The sequence below is a fragment of the Dipteris shenzhenensis genome, chromosome 25 (genome assembly GCF_047967505.1).
Source record: "Dipteris shenzhenensis isolate YYH24624 ecotype China chromosome 25, Dip_SZ_1.0, whole genome shotgun sequence".
Classification (NCBI taxonomy): Eukaryota; Viridiplantae; Streptophyta; class Polypodiopsida; order Gleicheniales; family Dipteridaceae; genus Dipteris; species Dipteris shenzhenensis.
The window spans coordinates 44,920,045-44,940,104 of record NC_141620.1 but is presented as its reverse complement, the minus strand read 5'-3'; the positions used below and the strand labels follow the sequence as shown (position 1 = coordinate 44,940,104).

Sequence of the window (20,060 nt, the reverse complement as noted above, 5' to 3'; positions counted from 1 at the left end):
GGAATATGCATTTAAGAGACTTTGGATCCAGTTTAGTTCTGTCCTCCCTGCGTACATGCACATACGCGACACAACCAAAGACCCGTAGGTGTTTGTAAGACGGAGGCTTGCCCGTCCATGCTTGTTCAGGCACACCACCACATAGTCTCTTGTTTGGTGACCTGTTAATAAGGTGCACAGCTGTCTTTACAGCTTCAGCCCAAAATGTGTGGGGCAATGCAGCATGTGACAACATGGATCTGACTTTCTCTTGAATGGTCCTGAACATTTTTTCAGCTGTACCATTCTGTGGAGGATCATATGGTGCAGACAACACCCTTTGGATACCCTTTGCCTCACAGAATTCTTGAAATTCTTTGGACAAGTACTCTCCACCATTGTCAGATCGTAAGGCTTTCAGTTTTTTGCCTGTCTCATTTTCAACTAGTGCAACAAACTTAGTGAAAGCCTTGAACGTATCACTCTTCTTTCTGAGAGTGTAAACCCACACTTTGCGGGTGGCGTCATCTATGAATGACAGTATGTACTTTGAACCTCCTAAAGAGAGTGTAGGCATCTCACACACATCAGTATGTACTAGCTCCAAGAGCTGTAATTTCTGATTTGACCTTCTCTTATGAGGTATTTGTACTTGACGACCGTAGAGACAAAATTCACATTTCTGCAAGTCTGAATATTTTAGACTCGGCAAGTAACCAAAGTGAGCCAATTGCTCCATTCCCTTAATACTCATATGGCCAAGCCGGCTATGCCACAATGAAATCTTTGGCAGCTCGGTGGCATTTACATCAGAATGCGGACAATGTCCAGCATGAAGTGAGTACAAAGTATCAACCTTAGGACCCCTGGCAATAGCCATTGCCCCTTTGCTGATTTTCCATTTCTGATTACCAAAGGTGGTATGATAACCATCATCATCCAACAACCCTGTGGAAATCAAGTTCTTCTTCACCTCAGGAACATGCCTGACCCCTTTGAGCATTAACTGCTGGCCATTTTCAAGCACAAGCCTGACATCACCTATGCCAATGATAGAACATGCATGGTTATCACCAAGAAAGACCACTCCCTTTTGCCCTCCTGCATATCTGACAAACAGATTTCTGTAGGATGTCACATGAAAGGAAGCACCTGAATCTATAATCTAGGAAAACATATCTGATCCATCACCAGCATGAAGTGTATGAGCCTCCAGTGAAGAGGTGAAACATATCTCATGTCCACTGTCACTGTCACTAACATAAGTAACATTCAGCTCCTCTTTTTCTTTGCCCTTAGACTTGCCTTGAGCCTTGCCTTCTTTGGCTCTCTGGTCATTCTTCTTTTTAAATTACTTTTTCTCAATATGTCCCTTCTTGCCACAATAGTTGCATACAAGATCACTCTTAGAGCGGGACTTGCTCCTCTCTCTTTCTTTGTCTTTTCCACGTGTTTTGGACCTGCTGCGTGCATTCAAAGCATTTGACTTCCCAATAGCATTGTTCTTTCTGTTCATCTCTTCCTGTAGAAGAGCACTCTCCACATCTGCAAATACCAGAATGGTTTTTGAGTTGCTGGTAGAAGTCCTGAATGTGTCCCATGACTCAGGTAGAGAACATAGGATGAGTGTAGCTTTCAGCTCATCATCGAGCTTCAACCCCTGGTTGATCACTTGGCTGAATATGCTGTTAAACTCAATAATATGAGTGGACATAGCTGTCCCCTCCTTCATTTGAAGACCAACAAGCTTTTTTAGCCAGTAAGCTTTTCCCGTGGCACTTTTCTTGGCATAAGTATCCTCAAGACGTTGCCACATCTCCCACGCAGTAGGTTCATCCCTGATGCCTACAACCAGTGAATCAACAACTGTAAGCATAATGGTCGACCTGGCCAAGCCGTCCATCTTCTCCCACTGCTCATCAGTAATGTTGGAGGGCTTAACACCCTTCTCCTTTATAGGTTTGTACTGGTCCTTCTGCATCAACACATTGTAGCATTGTGTCCTCCATATGTCGTAATTTTTAGCTCCTTCGAGCTTCTTTATCTGAAACAAGGACGACACGTCGCTGCTGGAACTCATGGTAAAGAAAATAGAGTTTGACTCCCTGTAGTCGTGCAATTAAGCACTAGTTACTCCAAGAAAATTCCCCCGCAGCGGAAGTCTTTATCAGAAAATGAACTTGGTACTGTTTCAGTGGCATAAAACCAACTGAAAGTCTTTCTCCCACTTGCTGCAGAAACAGTACAGCAAGCTGTTGTTGTCTGGTCTGCTGGCGAAAGTGCGGTACAGCTGCTTCAAAGTGCTCCAGAAAAATCCCAGAACTGTTTTCTTAAAAGATAGCAGTACTTTTTGACTCTTTTTGACAGTCAAATCTGGTCAAACTTGCTGTGTGACAGTCCCGGACTGTCAAAAAACAGTGAATCTCTGATTTTGGATGAAGATCCCTGATTTTAGGCCTCCATATGCTTTAGAAACTTCCCCCCCAACTGAATTCACAGTTTGGAAGTGAGATTGCTCAAAAGCCCTTTGAATGCATGAAGAAAATCAGAGATTTGACCTCCAATTAAAAGATTGACCTTTGACCAAAAAAAAATTGTAAGTCAAATTTGCACTTTCAAAGCATAGTAGTGCTCCACGAGATAGTTTGATGCATGTAGAGTGCTTCCACTTGACAGATTGCCGGTCAGGCTACAAAAGCCCCAAATTTGACTAAAGTCAAACTTGGTCAAAATCGACCAAATCTGTACCAAAAGTGATTGTACTTTTAGCAATAAGCTAAAGCATTTGTCCCAAGCATAATAGCATCAAAAGCCGCTTGAATTGACAGCACATTCCATGCATTAACACAGTAAATGGCATCAACTGCTACTGCTCACAAGGCGTCTGACTGCAAATCCATTGAGGTGCATCCAACAAGGCATACACTGCAAGTATCAAGTACAGATCTGTCCAATGCATACAATCAGTGCCACCACTGACATACAATCACTGGCTAAGTGATAGACCTGTCTCGACACTGTTTGCGGCATAAGCTAAGCCTCAGTGCGAGTGAAAGCCCTGCCCCAAATAGAACACCTTGCGTACCTTTGCACGGTACCCTGCCTGCTGGCTGTACTTGTACGGTGTACTAGTCACTGACTGTCTTCAAGAACAGCTCCCACTTCAAAAGTCATCACATGAGCAGTCATCCCGGAGGAGAAAACCCATTTCACAGGCCTGCTTGTTTTCGGTGTCCTCTCAATAGACGATGAAGTCCGCCTTGGTCCACACGTTACAAGTGAATCCACCGACCTCTTGTTGGCCAAGGTAGGTGGCAAGCTCCAGCGTATTGCTTCAGTGAACAGAACGGTGAGCGTGCAGCAGGTCGTCTATTTAAGAGCAGGGTGAAGGATCCGTTGACGAGATGGATGCACGACTTGAACTCACAAGGCCTGTGAGACGTGAAACCAGCGACGTGTAGCCACGCCCTGCGCCCTGGCAGCCGCACCGATGCAGCCGCGTCGTTCACGCTCTTACAGCCGCCGCTGCAGCCACGCCTTTGCGTGTCCTGGCCACGCCGATGCAGCCGTGGCCTGCGACCTACAGTCCTGGCCACGCCGATACAGCCGTGGCCTGCGCCTTGTAGACGCGCCTTGCGCGTTGCCTACGCTCTTGCAGTTGCACGCCCGCGCCCTCGCCCTGCAGCCGCGCTACCACGCCCGCGCCCTCGCGAGGCAAGGCACTTCCTTCTCAGTTATCGGCCTTCCATTGCGCCTCTTTCTTCTCTCAGCCTTGTCGCTGTTGCAGCAACAGGGACGACGACGCGTGCGCTCACCTAAAGTTCTCCATACACCACCACGACGACATACCCTGGCAAGGATTCTTGCTCCTTCGGCGCAGCAGCTTCCACCCGTGTTTTTGCCACGCCCGAGCGCCGCAACCGCATCCCTTAATCCAGCTCCTCACGACCAAAGCGGAAAGGCTGTGGTGGCTATGGCGAAGGAAAGCTTGAAGGTCTGGCTATGGCGATCCGTCCGTACGGCTGTACGGACGATGTACGGCCGTACGGACTTGTCCGTACGGTAGGGGTAGGCTAGGGAGAGATGGGAGTGGAAGCGGAGGGAGAGAGCCCGTTGGCTCTGATACCAGTTGATAGAGTGTGAGGGAGATAGAGTAGGGAGTAGAGAGACTCACTGCACACACAATAGTGGGGATAATCACAATGAGTAAGTGGTACCTCCCCAAGTACACACATATATATATTATGGATAAGGTAGTAACCCTTAAGTACATCTAAGTACAAATGTGTACTTAGTGTACTTAAGTGTCCTACATTAAAGTACAACATAAAGTACTATTTACATAGGGTGGCCAGTGCCTTTACCCCAACAATATATACATGTGTGATGTTCAACTTGTGTGTGTGCTTGTTGGCATTCGATCAGATTTTGTGGAAGCAGCTTTCGAGTACAGCATGGTATGCAGAGTGGCGGTGTTGATTGTGGATGACATATGTCCGTCATAGTAGTCCTTTACCAAGTGTTCATAGTGTCATGAGTGGAGTTCCGTATTGTGGTGAAGACATGGGAGTACTCATGCACTCCGTGTGGGCATCATGGATGTGTGGCTATATGTGGCAATCAAGCTTTAAAGGCTTTGTTGGAAGTGTATGTGCAAGGGAAAAAGTGAGCCTAAGGTTGGGAATGTGGTGCATTAAGTGCCTTGGCCTAAGTTTTGTGGGGAAGCCTTGGGAGTGGTGAAAAGGCAAAAGTGAGGTGGCTAATCAAGGGTGACGTGTCTATTGCATGCATGGTGGCTACGTGATTCTTTAGGAGGGATGAGTTGGATGAGACGTGGATTATCATGTGAAGGGAAGTCTGGAAGAAGGGGCGGTGGCCTCACGGGGAACTGCTGGTGCGGGATGAAAAAAAGGGGAGATAGATAGAGAAGGGAGCGGGGTTAGGCGGAGGTCTGGCTGGAGAGATCAGCTGTTGCTTTGGAGGGAGCTTCTTGATTTGGCGGGGTGGCGTCGCTATTGTGCATGTTCATGAGCTCCGTGAGCAGGAGATAGCTGCAGTGGTGGGGGTCATTGCGCGAAGGCAGAGACGGGCCAATGGGACAGCGCAGGTAATATATGAGCATCAGCTGTAGCTTTTGGAGAGAGCTATGGAGTGATGGAGTTGTGGCGACACTTTTGTGTGGGCCGGAGGTGACGGATGACGGAAGGTCGTGAGTTTGTGAGCTTTGCGGCTCCATGAGCTGAGAAGCTGAGAGATAACTATAATTCGAGAAGGTGATAGATGACAGGTGAGCTTTGAGACAAGGATGGTGACCATGTAAGAGACTGTTGAACCCTGTTAGCACGTAAGCATTGTGAGTGGCAAAGAAAGAGAGCCTGTGGAAGAGTTTGGCTTGCGTATGCCGATTGCGGGCCTTTGCTTGACCGGGACCTTCTAGATGAAGGGTGTCTCTAATATGCAGGCTGACGGGAAGCTGGAGGACCTTGTTAGAAGTCCGTGAGAGCATGAGCAGGAGAAGCTTTGAAGCCCTGATCTTCGTGTGAAGGAGAAAGGCATTGCAGGTGTTTTGTGAGCTACGACGGGTAGAAGAGAAGAAGGTAGTACGTGAGCTAAGAATTTGTTTGGAGAGTGTTGGCTTGTATGATGGGTTACGGCTGTTGCTCTTGCTGGAGTCTTGTAGAGACCTGAGCTGTGATGCTTGAGCTTAGCTCACCTCAGTTTTAAGGATACCGATGGGAACTATGGGCAGTAGATGGTTTTAGACACTGGGTTTCATGCAGTCCAAAGGTGCAATTCCAAAATGAAGATGACATGCTGTTGGTCGAAGAAGGAGCTCTCGTGATTGTCGCCATACTTATCATGGATCTCATATGTGGTGCCTATGTGAAGTTCTTGACTGCTTAGGTTGCTCTCGGTGTGGGTTCTCTCACAGAGTTGTGGCGGATTCTGGCATAGCATGTTGTTCATGAAGTTTGCTCATAGGCTATGGGGAAGTATTGTTTGTTGGCTCTGTGTGAATTGAAGAACTTCCTTATCATCACATGTATGAGATGAGCTGATGACTAGGACTGTTTCTTGATGAGAATAAGGGAGGGATGCTCTTGGACTGGCATGCATACATGAAGAGAAGCTCTCCTGTGGGATATGGGTTCATAGCATTCATGGTTATTTATACCTTGAGCTATCTGAAAGTGTTCGTGGTAGTTATGCAGCTCTGAAGTCATCATTTTCTTGGGATTTAAGTTTCATGGGTCTTCTATGTATTTTCTGAGCTTGATCTCAGTCAGTAGGAGAGCTTGTGTTGAGCTGTGTAATCCACTGGGTTGTTTGGTTTGGGAGGAAATGTGGCCAGTGTAGGAATTGAATGTAAGGGGTGTAGAGACAAGGATTTTGAATGAATACCTTTTACCTAGTGATTGAGTTGCTCATTTGCTTTAAATGTGGATGAGGGTGGCTGTGAAGGCGGACTAGGCTCTACTGCTTTTGTTCGTCCAACGTGTGCGTGAATAAGATGCAGGAATCACACACTCCGCCAATGCTCATAGGCTCCTCCAATTGTCCATGCATGCTGCCAAGTGGCACAAAGCCTACCAGGCCCCCCTTAACCCATGCTCAGGTTGTATTTATTCCAACAGTGCTACAGGACCTTGAGCAGTAGTTACACTAGTCTTGGTCCTAAAGCAACCTAGAGAGACAAATATTTGAAAAAATTACAACCAAAGAGAAAATTATTCCACAAGCTAGCTTCATGGCTATTTCGAGGATGCGTCTGGACTAGGTGCACATGGGCAATTGAGAGTACCTTTTAGATATCTTTTGTACTGTTTTATCCCATAGGCTCTGGCTTTTGTCATGGGTCATGAGAAATCCATCATCTTCATCATCAGTCACTCCCCCCCCCCGGTTCACCTTATTGCGCCTCCTTGTTCAATGCAAATGAACTCCTGAAAACTACTTGCTTGATGGGAAGCTTTGGTGCCCACTGCAGAATCTCATCCTTATGTCCTTTTTGTGTTCACAACAGGTTCTTTCTGCAAAACTTGGCAGAGCTCCCAAGGATATAGTAAAGCTTGATGCAAATGAAAATCCATATGGGCCACCTCCACAGGTAATATAGTTTTGAACTGTGGAACAACATTGGTTGAAAATGTCGACAGAGGTCATCATTTTTCTAGTGTAAAACCATATACTAAAATTTACTTGAGTAGATTGTCGATGCTGTCCTAATTGCATTAAACTTTTTCTTTGTTTTGATCAAATTTTCCAACATCTAGGTTTTCAATGTGCAGCTTCATGATGTTGTCGATTTTGCATTCTGAAACCGATGTGAGATTGTGTTTCTGGATTAAGTATTTCACTGGTTGCTGTGACATATCCACAGGTTTTGGAGGCCCTAGGGCAATTAGAATTTCCTTACATATACCCTGATCCAGAGTCAAGGCGCCTACGAGCTGCCCTTGCAAAAGATTCAGGTCTAGATGCAGAGCATATACTTGTTGGATGCGGGGCAGATGAACTTATTGACCTTACAATGCGGTACTGTGTTTATTTCTAATGCAAACTCTCTCTCACGTTAACACATATTCATTATATACTTGGATAAAAGCTCCATCTTCTGACATCTAGTTTGTGTAACTGTTCAATGGCAGGTGTACTTTGGAACCTGGTGACAAAATCGTGGACTGTCCACCTACGTTTACAATGTATGCATTTGATGCCGATGTAAATGGGGCTAGTGTCATAACAGGTGCACAGGATAAGCAGTGAACGTACACGCCTTAGTCTTGAGGTTTTGCTGGCTCTAGTTGTTTATCTTATCTTTGTAAGAACCCTCTTTGTGATGCACTTTTTCACTCTGTATTCATGCAGTTCCTCGCCGATCAGATTTTAGTTTGGATATTGAAGGTATCATAAATGCAGTGGAGCAGCATAAACCTAAGATTATTTTTTTGACATCACCTAATAATCCAGATGGCAGGTTTGATACAGAGAGCTTTATATTTTCAATAGGGGATACCCAACTTCCTATATCATTGGTCAGGTTGATACTCTGGATTTTAATAATGGAGCAAACTAACCTTTCAATTGGTAACTTTATGTATTATGCAGTTTGATCAAAGAAGAGGAACTTTTGAGAATTCTAAGGGTACCTGTGCTCGTTGTCTTGGATGAGGCCTATATCGAATTTTCTGGACAGCCTTCCCGGATGACCTGGGTGAAGGATCAAGAAAACCTTATTGTGCTTCGCACTTTCAGCAAACGTGCAGGTATTGCAGGGCCTCTGATGTATGTGGCTATTCTGAGAAAGCAGATTTTATGCAGATGTCCTTATAAATTGTATGCTTAGTGTGTCCAAATCTTCTCTCGTTATTACAGACCAGATATCAAGCTGTATAAATGTGATTGATGCGGAGTATGCTAGATTTAGGGGTCAAAGCTGACCTGGGAAATCCCATATGGGGGGGACAATAGCGCTTGTGGGAAATCATCACATCCTTAGTGCCTACCCCCCTCGCTTGCCCCCATTGAGTTGCCAGGGCTTGGCTAAAGGCTTAACTGAAAGAATAAGGCTGGGGCAAGGGTTTCTTCACAGTCTTTAGGTTTCTTGTTCATTGAGACACCAGATTGGAAAGAGTAGTGAGATCCTTTACCATTGGCAGTTCGTGCGGGTTTGCATCCTGCAGCCCTTAGGTATGCTTGGTCAGCACTTTATGGAAGCAAGTCGTTTACAAAATATTGAATTTGTAAGATGGGATATATTCTATATTACGAGTGCTTGGTTGGTGCTAGGTCTATGATGGTCGTATTTAGTCACTCAGCCTGTTATGGGGCAGGGTCCGCTCGGCATAGGGGCAACAGATTACCTTTCCCCACATGAATTTAAAAATCCTGGCTCAGATCCTCTCAGACCACTAAAGCCTCAGAGAAAACACTCAGTAGTGATGGAGTGTCCAGCAGTGTAGTCCACAGTTAGATTGTTCAGTTTGTGCATCCATGGGGTTGTGCAGCCATAGAGCTACAGGTAGGGCAGCATCTAGGCTGCATATGTGGAGCATCATTCTGTGGCATGTTTTTACTAGACCAGCCCTTGCATTTAAGAGCTGTCTATCGTGCTGAGTTATTTCCAGATCTAAGTGTCTCTATTGCGTGCAGTGTGCACATTTGTGAAGCAGGAGCTGTGAGTTAACCTCGGGAACCTGACATTTTCCAGTGTGGGTATTTTCTGGCAGGGTTTGTGTAGGCTTGCTGCCCTGTTCTCTGACGTGGCATGAGAGCCCAAAGGTTCTACTCTTGTGGTCTACTCCAACCAATGCGGAAAGGAGACCCTTTTGATGCCATTACATGCATGGAATGCAGCTGAGTGAACTTTTTTGATGATGAGCAGTGTGGGGATCACAACCTGATTTGTATTCCAATGCAAATGGTTTGATGTGTGCGAGATACTGAGTTGAAGGGGCAACATCAAGGCCGGACTTTGCATATAGTGGACAATCTCATCAACATGAAGATCTTGCAGAAGGTCAAACTTTCAACCACTGAGATTGACCATTGGTTTAGACTTGAGATTGGAAATGGACATGACATAATAAGCAGCTTGTATTGTGCGGAATACTAAGAGACACTCAGATCTAGAGGCAAGATCAATGGCTGGACTCTTCTTATGTTAGTGGACAATTTCATTAGCATGAAGGTGTTGCAAATGGTAAAACTTGAAGCCAAGATCGACCATGAGTTTAGAGTTGAGATTGCAGATGGACATTTCACGATAAGCATCTTGTGTTCTAGAATGCACCGAGAAGACTTTGAACATCATTACTTATGTGCAGTAGATGTGTTCGCCTTGGATATGGGAATGTTTGACATTGTCCAAGGATGAAATTGGATGAACACATTGAATTGGGTGAGGCTGCGGGTAGATGGACGCATGGCCCGCACTACAGGGCAAGCTCTTGCCAGGTGACCTCGTCCCTGTGTCTCAAGTCACCCTCATCCAATGTCTCTAGAAGGATCTCTTGGGGCAAGGACTTTGGGAACTCTGCGATCACCTGGAGCAGCGGGACCCCATCATCTACAAGGAGCAAGGCTGTTGTTGGCTGGGACTCCAGCATGGTACTAAAACAAGCTTCGATGAAAGACTTCGGAAGCTCCAACAAGTGAAGCTTCATTGTGAATCGCAGCACATGGTGTGACATCTACATGTCATCAACTGTGAACCTGTGCTATCACGGTATGAAGAAAACTAGACACGAACCAAGAAAAAAGGACGTTGCTCCATGAGGGCCTGAGTAGTGTCGGGGAATATCTCTCTACCATCAGCTTCCAAACCATCCCTCTTCCTCCCTCCCTATCCAACTCATGCGTCCCCCATGTGTCCCTCCTATCCTTTGCACCTCCCCTCGTTCCCACCCCCCCTTTTTTTCCATCCCTTACTCCTTTTTTCATCCCCCCTTTGTCCCGTTTGCCTTCTTTCCCTTGTTGCTAGTAGCAGTAGCTTTTGCTTCTTTGAGGTGCAGATAGTAGTCTAGTCTTTGTAACCGAGCTACGGTGGGTAATATTGTAGGCCTCGCACACGAGGAATATTGGATCTAGGCGAGTTTGTCCTTCGAGGGTGACCATATCTAGAAGGTCGAGAGGTATCTCTCTTCTCTAGCTGAGTTGGAGGGGGAGATGCAGGAGGGGGGGAAGGAGGGGGAGAGGACTCAAGTAGGAAAATGGGGGCGCAAAGATGGGGCGCTAGGGGGGGGGATGCAAACTGCAGCCACCCCAAGAAAGCCTTCCCAGTTTGTCAAAAAATAGCCAGCAAGGGAAAAAGGAAGGGACTAAGCCAGTTCAAAGCTGCTATCCTAGCCCCTTAGAAAAGGGCAAGGCAAATGTAAGCCTCGTAGGCTTTGCTAAAGCCCTACAAACCAATCAACCAGCTGGCCCACCAACCATCCATACCTACTAACATCTACCAAATTTGAAGAGTCATGTATGCTCAACTTCTGCTCGACCTCCATCTGTGTCACAACGTCCTTGCAATCTGCCATCTCGAATCGCTTCAGTATCTCCCGATAAGTATTTCTCTAGCAAGATGAAGATGCTGTCTTTGTTGGCCTGACCTCAATCCCAAGGAAGTAGTAGAGAGATCCCAAATCATGAGTAGCTTCTTGACTTGAGAGATCTTCCTAGTATGGTCATTGGTAAGGATCATATCGTCAACCTATAGGATCAGAACTAGCCTTTTACCACCAATCGTGCTTTATATTCGTCCAAGCTCCCATCAGACTTGAACTTTAGCTTGTACACCCACTTGGTACCTATGACCTTCCGCTCGTGGGGTTCGGACACCAAAGTCCCAGGTGTCATTCTTCGGAGTGGCATCCATCTCTGCCTTCATGGCAGCCTGCCACTCCGCAAAATCTTTCGCCTCCTCAAAGCTCCACAACTCATGGAGCTGAGCCACCAAGGCGAAGTTGGCTAAGGGTGTAGACACATTGCGGTGTGACCATCGAGCTCCTAAACTCGACTCGGGAATGTCCGTGACCTGAGAATTCTGCAAGGTCTTAAGATACCACGTCGGTAACTTCTTATCTCTGGAAGTTCACGTCGGGCGTGGCTTTGATGCATCTTGCTCTTCCTGTGGTTCCTCGGGATCTTTAGTTGTTGGTACCTTTGTAATGGTCAACTTGGGTGTCGGAACTTTGGGAACTTTAATGACCTCTTCTTGTGCTTGGGACGTTGTTTCTTCAAAGACCACGCGTCCCTATTGATCAATATCTGTCTCTTGGTACCCCTTAGATTCTTCACAGTACCCGACAAAGACGCATCTCCTGCTCTTGGAATCCAGCTTTGTCGTGTTATCTTTATACACATGTACGAATGCATCAGATCCAAAAATTCTCAGATGAGAGATAGTGGGCTTCTTACCACAATGTGCTTCATAGGGTGTCGTATTTGCAACGGCCTTGGTTTTGGTCCTGTTGAGGATGTGAACTGCATTATTCACTGCTTCTCCCCAATGAGCTTTCGACAGATCTCTCCCTCTGATCATGGGCAACCCCATCTCTGTTACCATTAGATGCTTTCCTGAAATGGAACTCTGCAAACCTTGTGAATTGGAGTCACTTTCCTGAAGAACTCCTCCTTCCTTCGATGTGAGAGCGTCTAGAGCTGAGAACTGTGCTCTGATACCATGTTGGAAATGAGGATAGTATCACTCTAACCTCTCAACCTCTATGTGGAATAGGAACAGCTTAGTCTCACTCACTCAATGATGCAGACCACGCAAGAGAACCTCACTCAGATGGAGTATAGACAGCGCATACAAGAGAGAGAATATAAGAGAGCAACTTGGATTTATTCCTCCACCAAGTAGTGGGCAAAGCACAAGATCAAGGTGCGCACAAAAGACCAGCAAAGGGCTGGAACCTAAATCCTGAGATCACTCTCTATCCTTCCTGCTCCATGCTGCCTTGTGTAGGCTTCAGTAGCTGCTGTGGCTGATGAGGAATTAAAGGGGAGAAGCACATTAAGCTTGCTGACCAGCAGCTCGGTTCTGTTGAGGTGGCCGACCAGGCTGGTTGACTGGACCGACCAGCCCCAGGGTTGGCCTATAGGCTATAAATAGGGCCACAAGTATGTGTGGGTGTGTGGATTTGTATGTGTGAGAGCATGTTTCTATACTATGGTCTACACCCATTGTTGGGCACGGATGACGTCAGTGGGGATGTCATAGTAGCTAGTCCCTGCTATGTATGATGGAGTTTATGGTTTTCAACCTTGTGAGTGACTATCATGAGATTGAAACTGCACTATGTTGTGTTTTTAGAGGATGAGTTTAGGAATGTTCTTGGATTTATCTAGGAATGTTGTATAAATGGATGCTCAAGTATGTGTGGGTGTGTGGATTTGTATGTGTGAGAGCATGTTTTTATACTATGGTCTACACCCACTGTTGGGCGCTGATGACGTCAGTGGGGATGTCATAGTAGCTAGTCCCTACTATGCATGATGGAGTTTATGGTTTTCAATCTTGTGAGTGACTATCATGAGATTGAAACTGCACTATGTTGTGTTTTTAGAGGATGAGTTTGGGAATGTTCTTGGATTCATCTAGGCATATAGGTATATGCTTCTGTCGTATTAGCGGACATGCAAATTTCACCTTGTGAAGTTTTCGTCCAAGTTGCGGCCTGTTGGCATTGTGATAATTCTTTCTTTCTTAAATGGTGCGTTGCCCTATCAACTAGATTTAGATTTAGATGCTGTTGGGGAGAGACTAAAATGAAAACGTTAAGACTTCACAAGTAGTCGTAGCTTGAATGAAGAGATTTTGGACTACCTTTTGATTAGCCTTCTCCTTTAGTGCTAGCCTTCATCATGGCTGAGTCTGCCCTTCACCTCCGGAGTGCCGACAAAAACTCAGTACGAAGACTTTGTATAAATGGATGCTCAAGTGTGAGTCCCTGCTATGCATGATGGAGTTTATGGTTTTCAACCTTTTGAGTGACTATCATGCGATTGAAACTGCACTATGTTGTGTTTTTAGAGGATGAGTTTGGGAATGTTCTTGGATTCATCTAGGTATATGTATGCAAGTCCTCTTCTGCCAGTTGACGAAGCTATACAATGAGCTCATCTTGGAGGTGCTGCTTTGTGTCTTGGGATAACATGTATTACCCTTGGTGCTACCATCTCAAATACAAACCTTTTGTAGCCATAATCTATTTGCAAGCTCAATGTTGAAGCTACTGTGCCATTGCTTTTTGTTCTTTTTACAGTGCAATGATCAATCACAATAGAAACTTTTAGTATGTACCAACAAGGAACTCATGTCTCTTGTTGGAAACAGGGGAATCTCATTCCGAAAGTGTGGGAAGAGAATTGGAAATATATATATGGATATGTTACTTACCTAGGGAAGTTGCGACTGGTCCTTTGCCCTTTTTTTGGCCTCTCCACTCAATATTGTTGTATGGTTGCTAATGGATTTAAATGTACTTGCCCTTTCATTTTCCTTTTAGCATGATCTGCATCAACTGTAATTGAATGCATCGGAACTTTTGGAGTGTAAGAGAGTCTGACCTTCATTCTTAAATGGTGCGTTGCCCTATCAGCTAGATTTAGATTTAGATGCTCGTTGGGGAGAGACTAAAATGAAAATGTTTAGACTTCACAAGCAGTTGTAGCTTGAATGAAGAGATTTTGGACTACCTTTTGATTAGCCTTCTCCTTTAGTGCTAGCCTTCATCATGGCTGAGTCTGCCCTTCACCTCCGGAGTGCCGACAGAAACTCAGTACGAAGACTTTGTATAAATGGATGCTCAAGTATGTGTGGGTGTGTGGATTTGTATGTGTGAGAGCATATTTTTATACTATGGTCTACACCCACTGTTGGGCGCTGATGACGTCAGTGGGGATGTCATAGTAGCTAGTCCCTGCTATGCATGATGGAGTTTATGGTTTTCAACCTTGTGAGTGACTCTCATGAGATTGAAACTGCACTATGTTGTGTTTTTAGAGGATGAGTTTGGGAATGTTCCTGGATTCATCTAGGTATATGCTTCTGCCGTATTAGCGGACATGCAAATCTCACCTCGTGAAGTTTTCGTCCAAGTTGCGGCCTGCTGGTATTGTGATAATTCTTTCTATCTTAAATGGTGCGTTGCCCTATCAGCTAGATTTAGATTTAGATGCTCGTTGGGGAGAGACTAAAATGAAAATGTTTAGACTTCACAAGCAGTTGTAGCTTGAATGAAGAGATTTTGGACTACCTTTTGATTAGCCTTCTCCTTTAGTGCTAGCCTTCATCATGGCTGAGTCTGCCCTTCACCTCCGGAGTGCCGACAGAAACTCAGTACGAAGACTTTGTATAAATGGATGCTCAAGTATGTGTGGGTGTGTGGATTTGTATGTGTGAGAGCATATTTTTATACTATGGTCTACACCCACTGTTGGGCGCTGATGACGTCAGTGGGGATGTCATAGTAGCTAGTCCCTGCTATGCATGATGGAGTTTATGGTTTTCAACCTTGTGAGTGACTCTCATGAGATTGAAACTGCACTATGTTGTGTTTTTAGAGGATGAGTTTGGGAATGTTCCTGGATTCATCTAGGTATATGCTTCTGCCGTATTAGCGGACATGCAAATTTCACCTCGTGAAGTTTTCGTCCAAGTTGCGGCCTGCTGGTATTGTGATAATTCTTTCTATCTTAAATGGTGCGTTGCCCTATCAGCTAGATTTAGATTTAGATGCTCGTTGGGGAGAGACTAAAATGAAAATGTTTAGACTTCACAAGCAGTTGTAGCTTGAATGAAGAGATTTTGGACTACCTTTTGATTAGCCTTCTCCTTTAGTGCTAGCCTTCATCATGGCTGAGTCTGCCCTTCACCTCCGGAGTGCCGACAGAAACTCAGTACAAAGACTTTGTATAAATGGATGCTCAAGTATGTGTGGGTGTGTGGATTTGTATGTGTGAGAGCATATTTTTATACTATGGTCTACACCCACTGTTGGGCGCTGATGACGTCAGTGGGGATGTCATAGTAGCTAGTCCCTGCTATGCATGATGGAGTTTATGGTTTTCAACCTTGTGAGTGACTCTCATGAGATTGAAACTGCACTATGTTGTGTTTTTAGAGGATGAGTTTGGGAATGTTCCTGGATTCATCTAGGTATATGCTTCTGCCGTATTAGCGGACATGCAAATTTCACCTCGTGAAGTTTTCGTCCAAGTTGCGGCCTGCTGGTATTGTGATAATTCTTTCTATCTTAAATGGTGCGTTGCCCTATCAGCTAGATTTAGATTTAGATGCTCGTTGGGGAGAGACTAAAATGAAAATGTTTAGACTTCACAAGCAGTTGTAGCTTGAATGAAGAGATTTTGGACTACCTTTAGATTAGCCTTCTCCTTTAGTGCTAGCCTTCATCATGGCTGAGTCTGCCCTTCACCTCCGGAGTGCCGACAGAAACTCAGTACGAAGACTTTGTATAAATGGATGCTCAAGTATGTGTGGGTGTGTGGATTTGTATGTGTGAGAGCATATTTTTATACTATGGTCTACACCCACTGTTGGGCGCTGATGACGTCAGTGGGGATGTCATAGTAGCTAGTCCCTGCTATGCATGATGGAGTTTATGGTTTTCAACCTTGTGAGTGACTCTCATGAGATTGAAACTGCACTATGTTGTGTTTTTAGAGGATGAGTTTGGGAATGTTCCTGGATTCATCTAGGTATATGACCTTCATTCAGCTCAGCTATTATTAAGTCAGGATTTAAATTTCTTTCCAATATTGGCAGTCTTTGCAAAAGAACATTGTTATTTATAAAAAAAGACGATGTTTACATTGCCCAAGAGACTCTGCGGTTCTTTAGAAACCCAGTATAGCTGCTTGTGCTTGAGCATTGCTTTGCTTGCTAAGTATGTCTTCCTTTTTTTTTTCATAAAAGTTTTTGTTTACCTCTTTTTTCTTCTCTTTCATTTTCTCTTTTATTTTCTGTGTAGATTTTTGGTCAAATCTAAATTTTTATGATTGGACATATTCTAGTCTTACAAAGGTATATAGATGTTTAGAGTGAAAGCCTGTATTGTTGAGTGGTAAATTTTCAGCTGCTGGGGGCCATGGTAAAGGAGATGTTAGTATTGCATTTCCATTTGGTAAAGCCTTCTGGCTATGGTATCTTAGACCTTGTTGTGATAAACGTTGATTAGAATACAATTGCAAGGAAGGTGATTTCAAATGTAACCCCAGGAGCAAGTAAAGATCTGAAAGTAAAGGAAATTGCATTGGACTGAATTTCGTGCATCGTGCATGTATGGGTGTCACCTGCACGTGCATGTGCATGTATGGGTGTCACCTGCATGTGCATGTGTGGCTGTGTCTGTGTCTGTGTCTTTCTATCTGTCTGTGAAAATCATGCATATGATGGGGCTATTTAATTTGGGACTTCCAGAAGGGAAAGAGGATAGACAATTACCTTTCTTTGTTTTAGAGATTTGTTGATATTAACATTGGTGTGGGTTTTACAGGTTTGGCAGGTCTGCGTGTTGGCTATGGAGGTTTCCCACTCAGCATTATCAAGTATTTGTGGAGAGCAAAGCAACCATACAATGTGTCTGTAGCTGCGGAGGTTGCTGCATGTGCTGCTTTACAAAATCCAGTTTACCTTGAGGTAAACTTGTGACTCATACTAATTAGTCGAAAGTATCTTTGAACTACATCATTAATCAGTTAAGCTTTCCTTGTTTGTATTACCAGAGGGTAAAGGAGGCTTTGGTGGCTGAGAGAGAACGATTGTTTGGGTTGCTGCAAAGTGTACCTGTCTTCTCACCGTACCCGAGTCATGCAAATTTTATTCTATGTGCAGTAAAAGGTGGCAGGACAGCAGGACAGTTGAAGGTTTTTTCCCATCTACCTCCCTTGTTGCTGAAGGGAATTCCAGTCTGAATTCTAGATTTTCGATACTCTTCCAGATGTTTGTCCATTTAAGTTGCACTTACCTTTATCCCCTTTATCCCCTCCTTTACCAGGTGGATCTTGCAAAGGAAGGAGTGATGGTGCGCCATTATGACAAGGAGATGCTTAAGGGCTTCATTCGAATATCTGTGGGGAAGCCAGAACACACAGATGCCTTAATGAAAGCACTCGAAAATATCTTATAATTCTCAGCTTCATATCATGGAATCATGTCCCTGGAACTCTTTGATAACTGAGAAGACTGAACACCTCAGCCTTGCTTGGGTTCTTTGAGCTCAAGGCACTCAACAATGGAGTTAGACAGGTCAAATACAGCTGGCCTACCATTTTTTTCTTGCTTTGGGGTTATTGCCCTTTATCACCCTACTACGCCTGGAAGTAGGAAGCTGATGCGCTTGCATCTTTCAACAAGAAAATGTAACCAGGCAAACCATCCTGGATTCCCTATGGTCCTGGATGTTGTCTAATCCTGTACACAGTACGTACAGATGGATGATTCAGTCACTGATGATTTCCTGATAGATCAACTCTTTATACTCCACATCCTCTCATTAAAAACTTGTGCGGCTACTGCGAAGATCCATGTTGGGTTTAGTTCAAAAATTGTGGAAGAGAAACAAAAGCGCAGGAAGTTAGCCGTGTCAATTATGACGGCAATCTTGTCAATGGTGCGTTGCCTTATCAGCTAGATTTAGATGCTCATTTGGGAGAGACTAAAATGAAATCGTTTAGACTTCACAAGCAGTTGTAGCTTGAATGAAGAGATTTTGGACTACTTTTTTATTAGCCTTCTCCTTCAGTTCTAGCTGTGTCATGGCTGAGTCTGCCCTTCACCTCCGGAGTGCCGAGAGAAACTCAGTACAAAGACTTCGTATAAATGGATGCTCAAGTATGTGTGGGTGTGTGCATTTGTATGCAGTGTAACCAGAAAACGTGTTTTGGGCAGTAGAAATGTTTAGAAACGTTTCTAAGAAACGTGCGAAACGTGGAAGTTTTTTTGAAATATAATTTATAAAAAATACACTATCAATTATATAAAATAATTTATATTAAATACACTAATTTTACATGTTTCCAAAAGAAACGCTTGTCAAAATCTCGAAACGTTTCTAGAAGTGTTTCTTGTGACACATGTTGTATGTGAGAGCATATTTTTATACTATGGTCTACACCGATTGTTGGGAGTTGATGATGTCATAGTAGCTAGTCCCTACTATGCGTGATGGAGCTTACGGTTTTCAATCTTGTGAGTGACTATTGTGAGATTGAAATTGCACTATGTTGTGTTTTAAAGAATGAGTTTGGGAATGTTCCTAGATTCATCTAGGTATATGATCTGGAACAATAGCAAAATGTTCCTTACCTTGAAAAAAGATGAGTCACAATGCACATGCTCATATTCTCACCAAAATGAATGCTACTATACTTTCTTGCTATGTTACTAACTTAAATTTTTGTTTATGTTAAAATATTTTTGTTAAAAGTATTTTGGTACCTTCACATAAGGCAAGCAGCTGAAGAGCGTGGCATGAAACACCACATGCAACATGATGTATGGGGCAAACCCACCTTTTTGGAATAAAAAGTGCCAATGATCACTAACAAAAATGTGAAATCATCTTTCGGTAATGACTCCAAATTCATGTGAACCAATGTAGTATGCATATGCAAAAATCTAAGCAGTCCCAAGGTTACAGTAGCCATTTCAAGGACTTGGTTGGGGAAAGAGTTTGATGGGTTATTGTTCATTCTAATTTTGTGCACTTTCTACTTGAATGGTCTACACCCATTGTTGGGTGCTAATGACGCTAGTGGGCACTGGGGATGTCATAGTAGCTAGTCCCTCATTGCATGATGGAGTTTAAGGTTTCAGCCTTGTGAGTGACTATCATGAGATTGAGACTGCACTATGTTGTGTTTTTAAATGATGAGTTTGGGCATGTTCTTGGATTCATCTAGATATATTCGCCTTATTGATATTGCAATAAATTCTTCTATCTTAAGTGGTACATTGTTTTATCAACTCGATTGTCGTAGCACTTTTTTGCTTAGATGCTCGTTTGGGAGAGACTAAAATGAAATTTTGTAGCCTTCACAAGCAATTGTAAGAGAATGTGGGCTACCTTTGATTAGCCACCTCCTTCAAGTGCTAGTGTTTGTCACGGTTGAGTCTGCTCTTCACCTCTAAAGTGCTGACAGAAACTCAATACAAATACCTTTTTGTATTTGGATGGTCAAGTATGTGTGGGGGTGTGGATTTGTATGTGAGTGTATGTTTATACTATGTCTACACCTAACATTGGGCACTGATGACATTTGTGGGGATGTTGTAGTAGCTAGTTCTTGCTATGCGTGGTGGAATTCATGGTGTTCAACCTTATGAGTGACTATCATGAGATTGAAATTGCACTATGCGTTGTGGCTTTAGAGGATGAATTTGGGCATGCTCCTGGATTCAACTAGATATATGTTTCCCCCCATCTTAGTGGACCTGAGAATTTCACCTTGTGAAATTTTCATCCATGTTGTGGCTTGTTGATATTGTGATAAATACCTTAAGTGGTGTGTTGCCCTATCAACTAGATTGTCTAAGCATTTTTTGGCTTGGATGCTCGTTT

General features: G+C 44.0%; 1 protein-coding gene across 2 annotated transcripts in view; it reads left to right on the top strand.

The window, feature by feature from the left end:
• Positions 1–18,413, top strand: part of LOC147885934 (histidinol-phosphate aminotransferase, chloroplastic-like) — a 42,932-nt gene extending 24,519 nt beyond the window's left edge. Inside the window, exons 3-10 of one of the 2 annotated variants that reach the window (XM_087396299.1) lie at positions 7,004–7,087; positions 7,361–7,515; positions 7,629–7,726; positions 7,849–7,957; positions 8,089–8,246; positions 16,995–17,137; positions 17,224–17,364; positions 17,496–18,413. In XM_087396299.1, the coding sequence (XP_087252425.1) occupies positions 7,004–7,087; positions 7,361–7,515; positions 7,629–7,726; positions 7,849–7,957; positions 8,089–8,246; positions 16,995–17,137; positions 17,224–17,364; positions 17,496–17,627 (1,020 nt within the window). In that variant the 3' untranslated portion in view covers positions 17,628–18,413. The remainder of the gene's footprint in view (positions 1–7,003; positions 7,088–7,360; positions 7,516–7,628; positions 7,727–7,848; positions 7,958–8,088; positions 8,247–16,994; positions 17,138–17,223; positions 17,365–17,495) is intronic. The other variant, XM_087396298.1, reaches the window with a different exon arrangement.
• Positions 18,414–20,060: the final 1,647 nt, after the last annotated feature.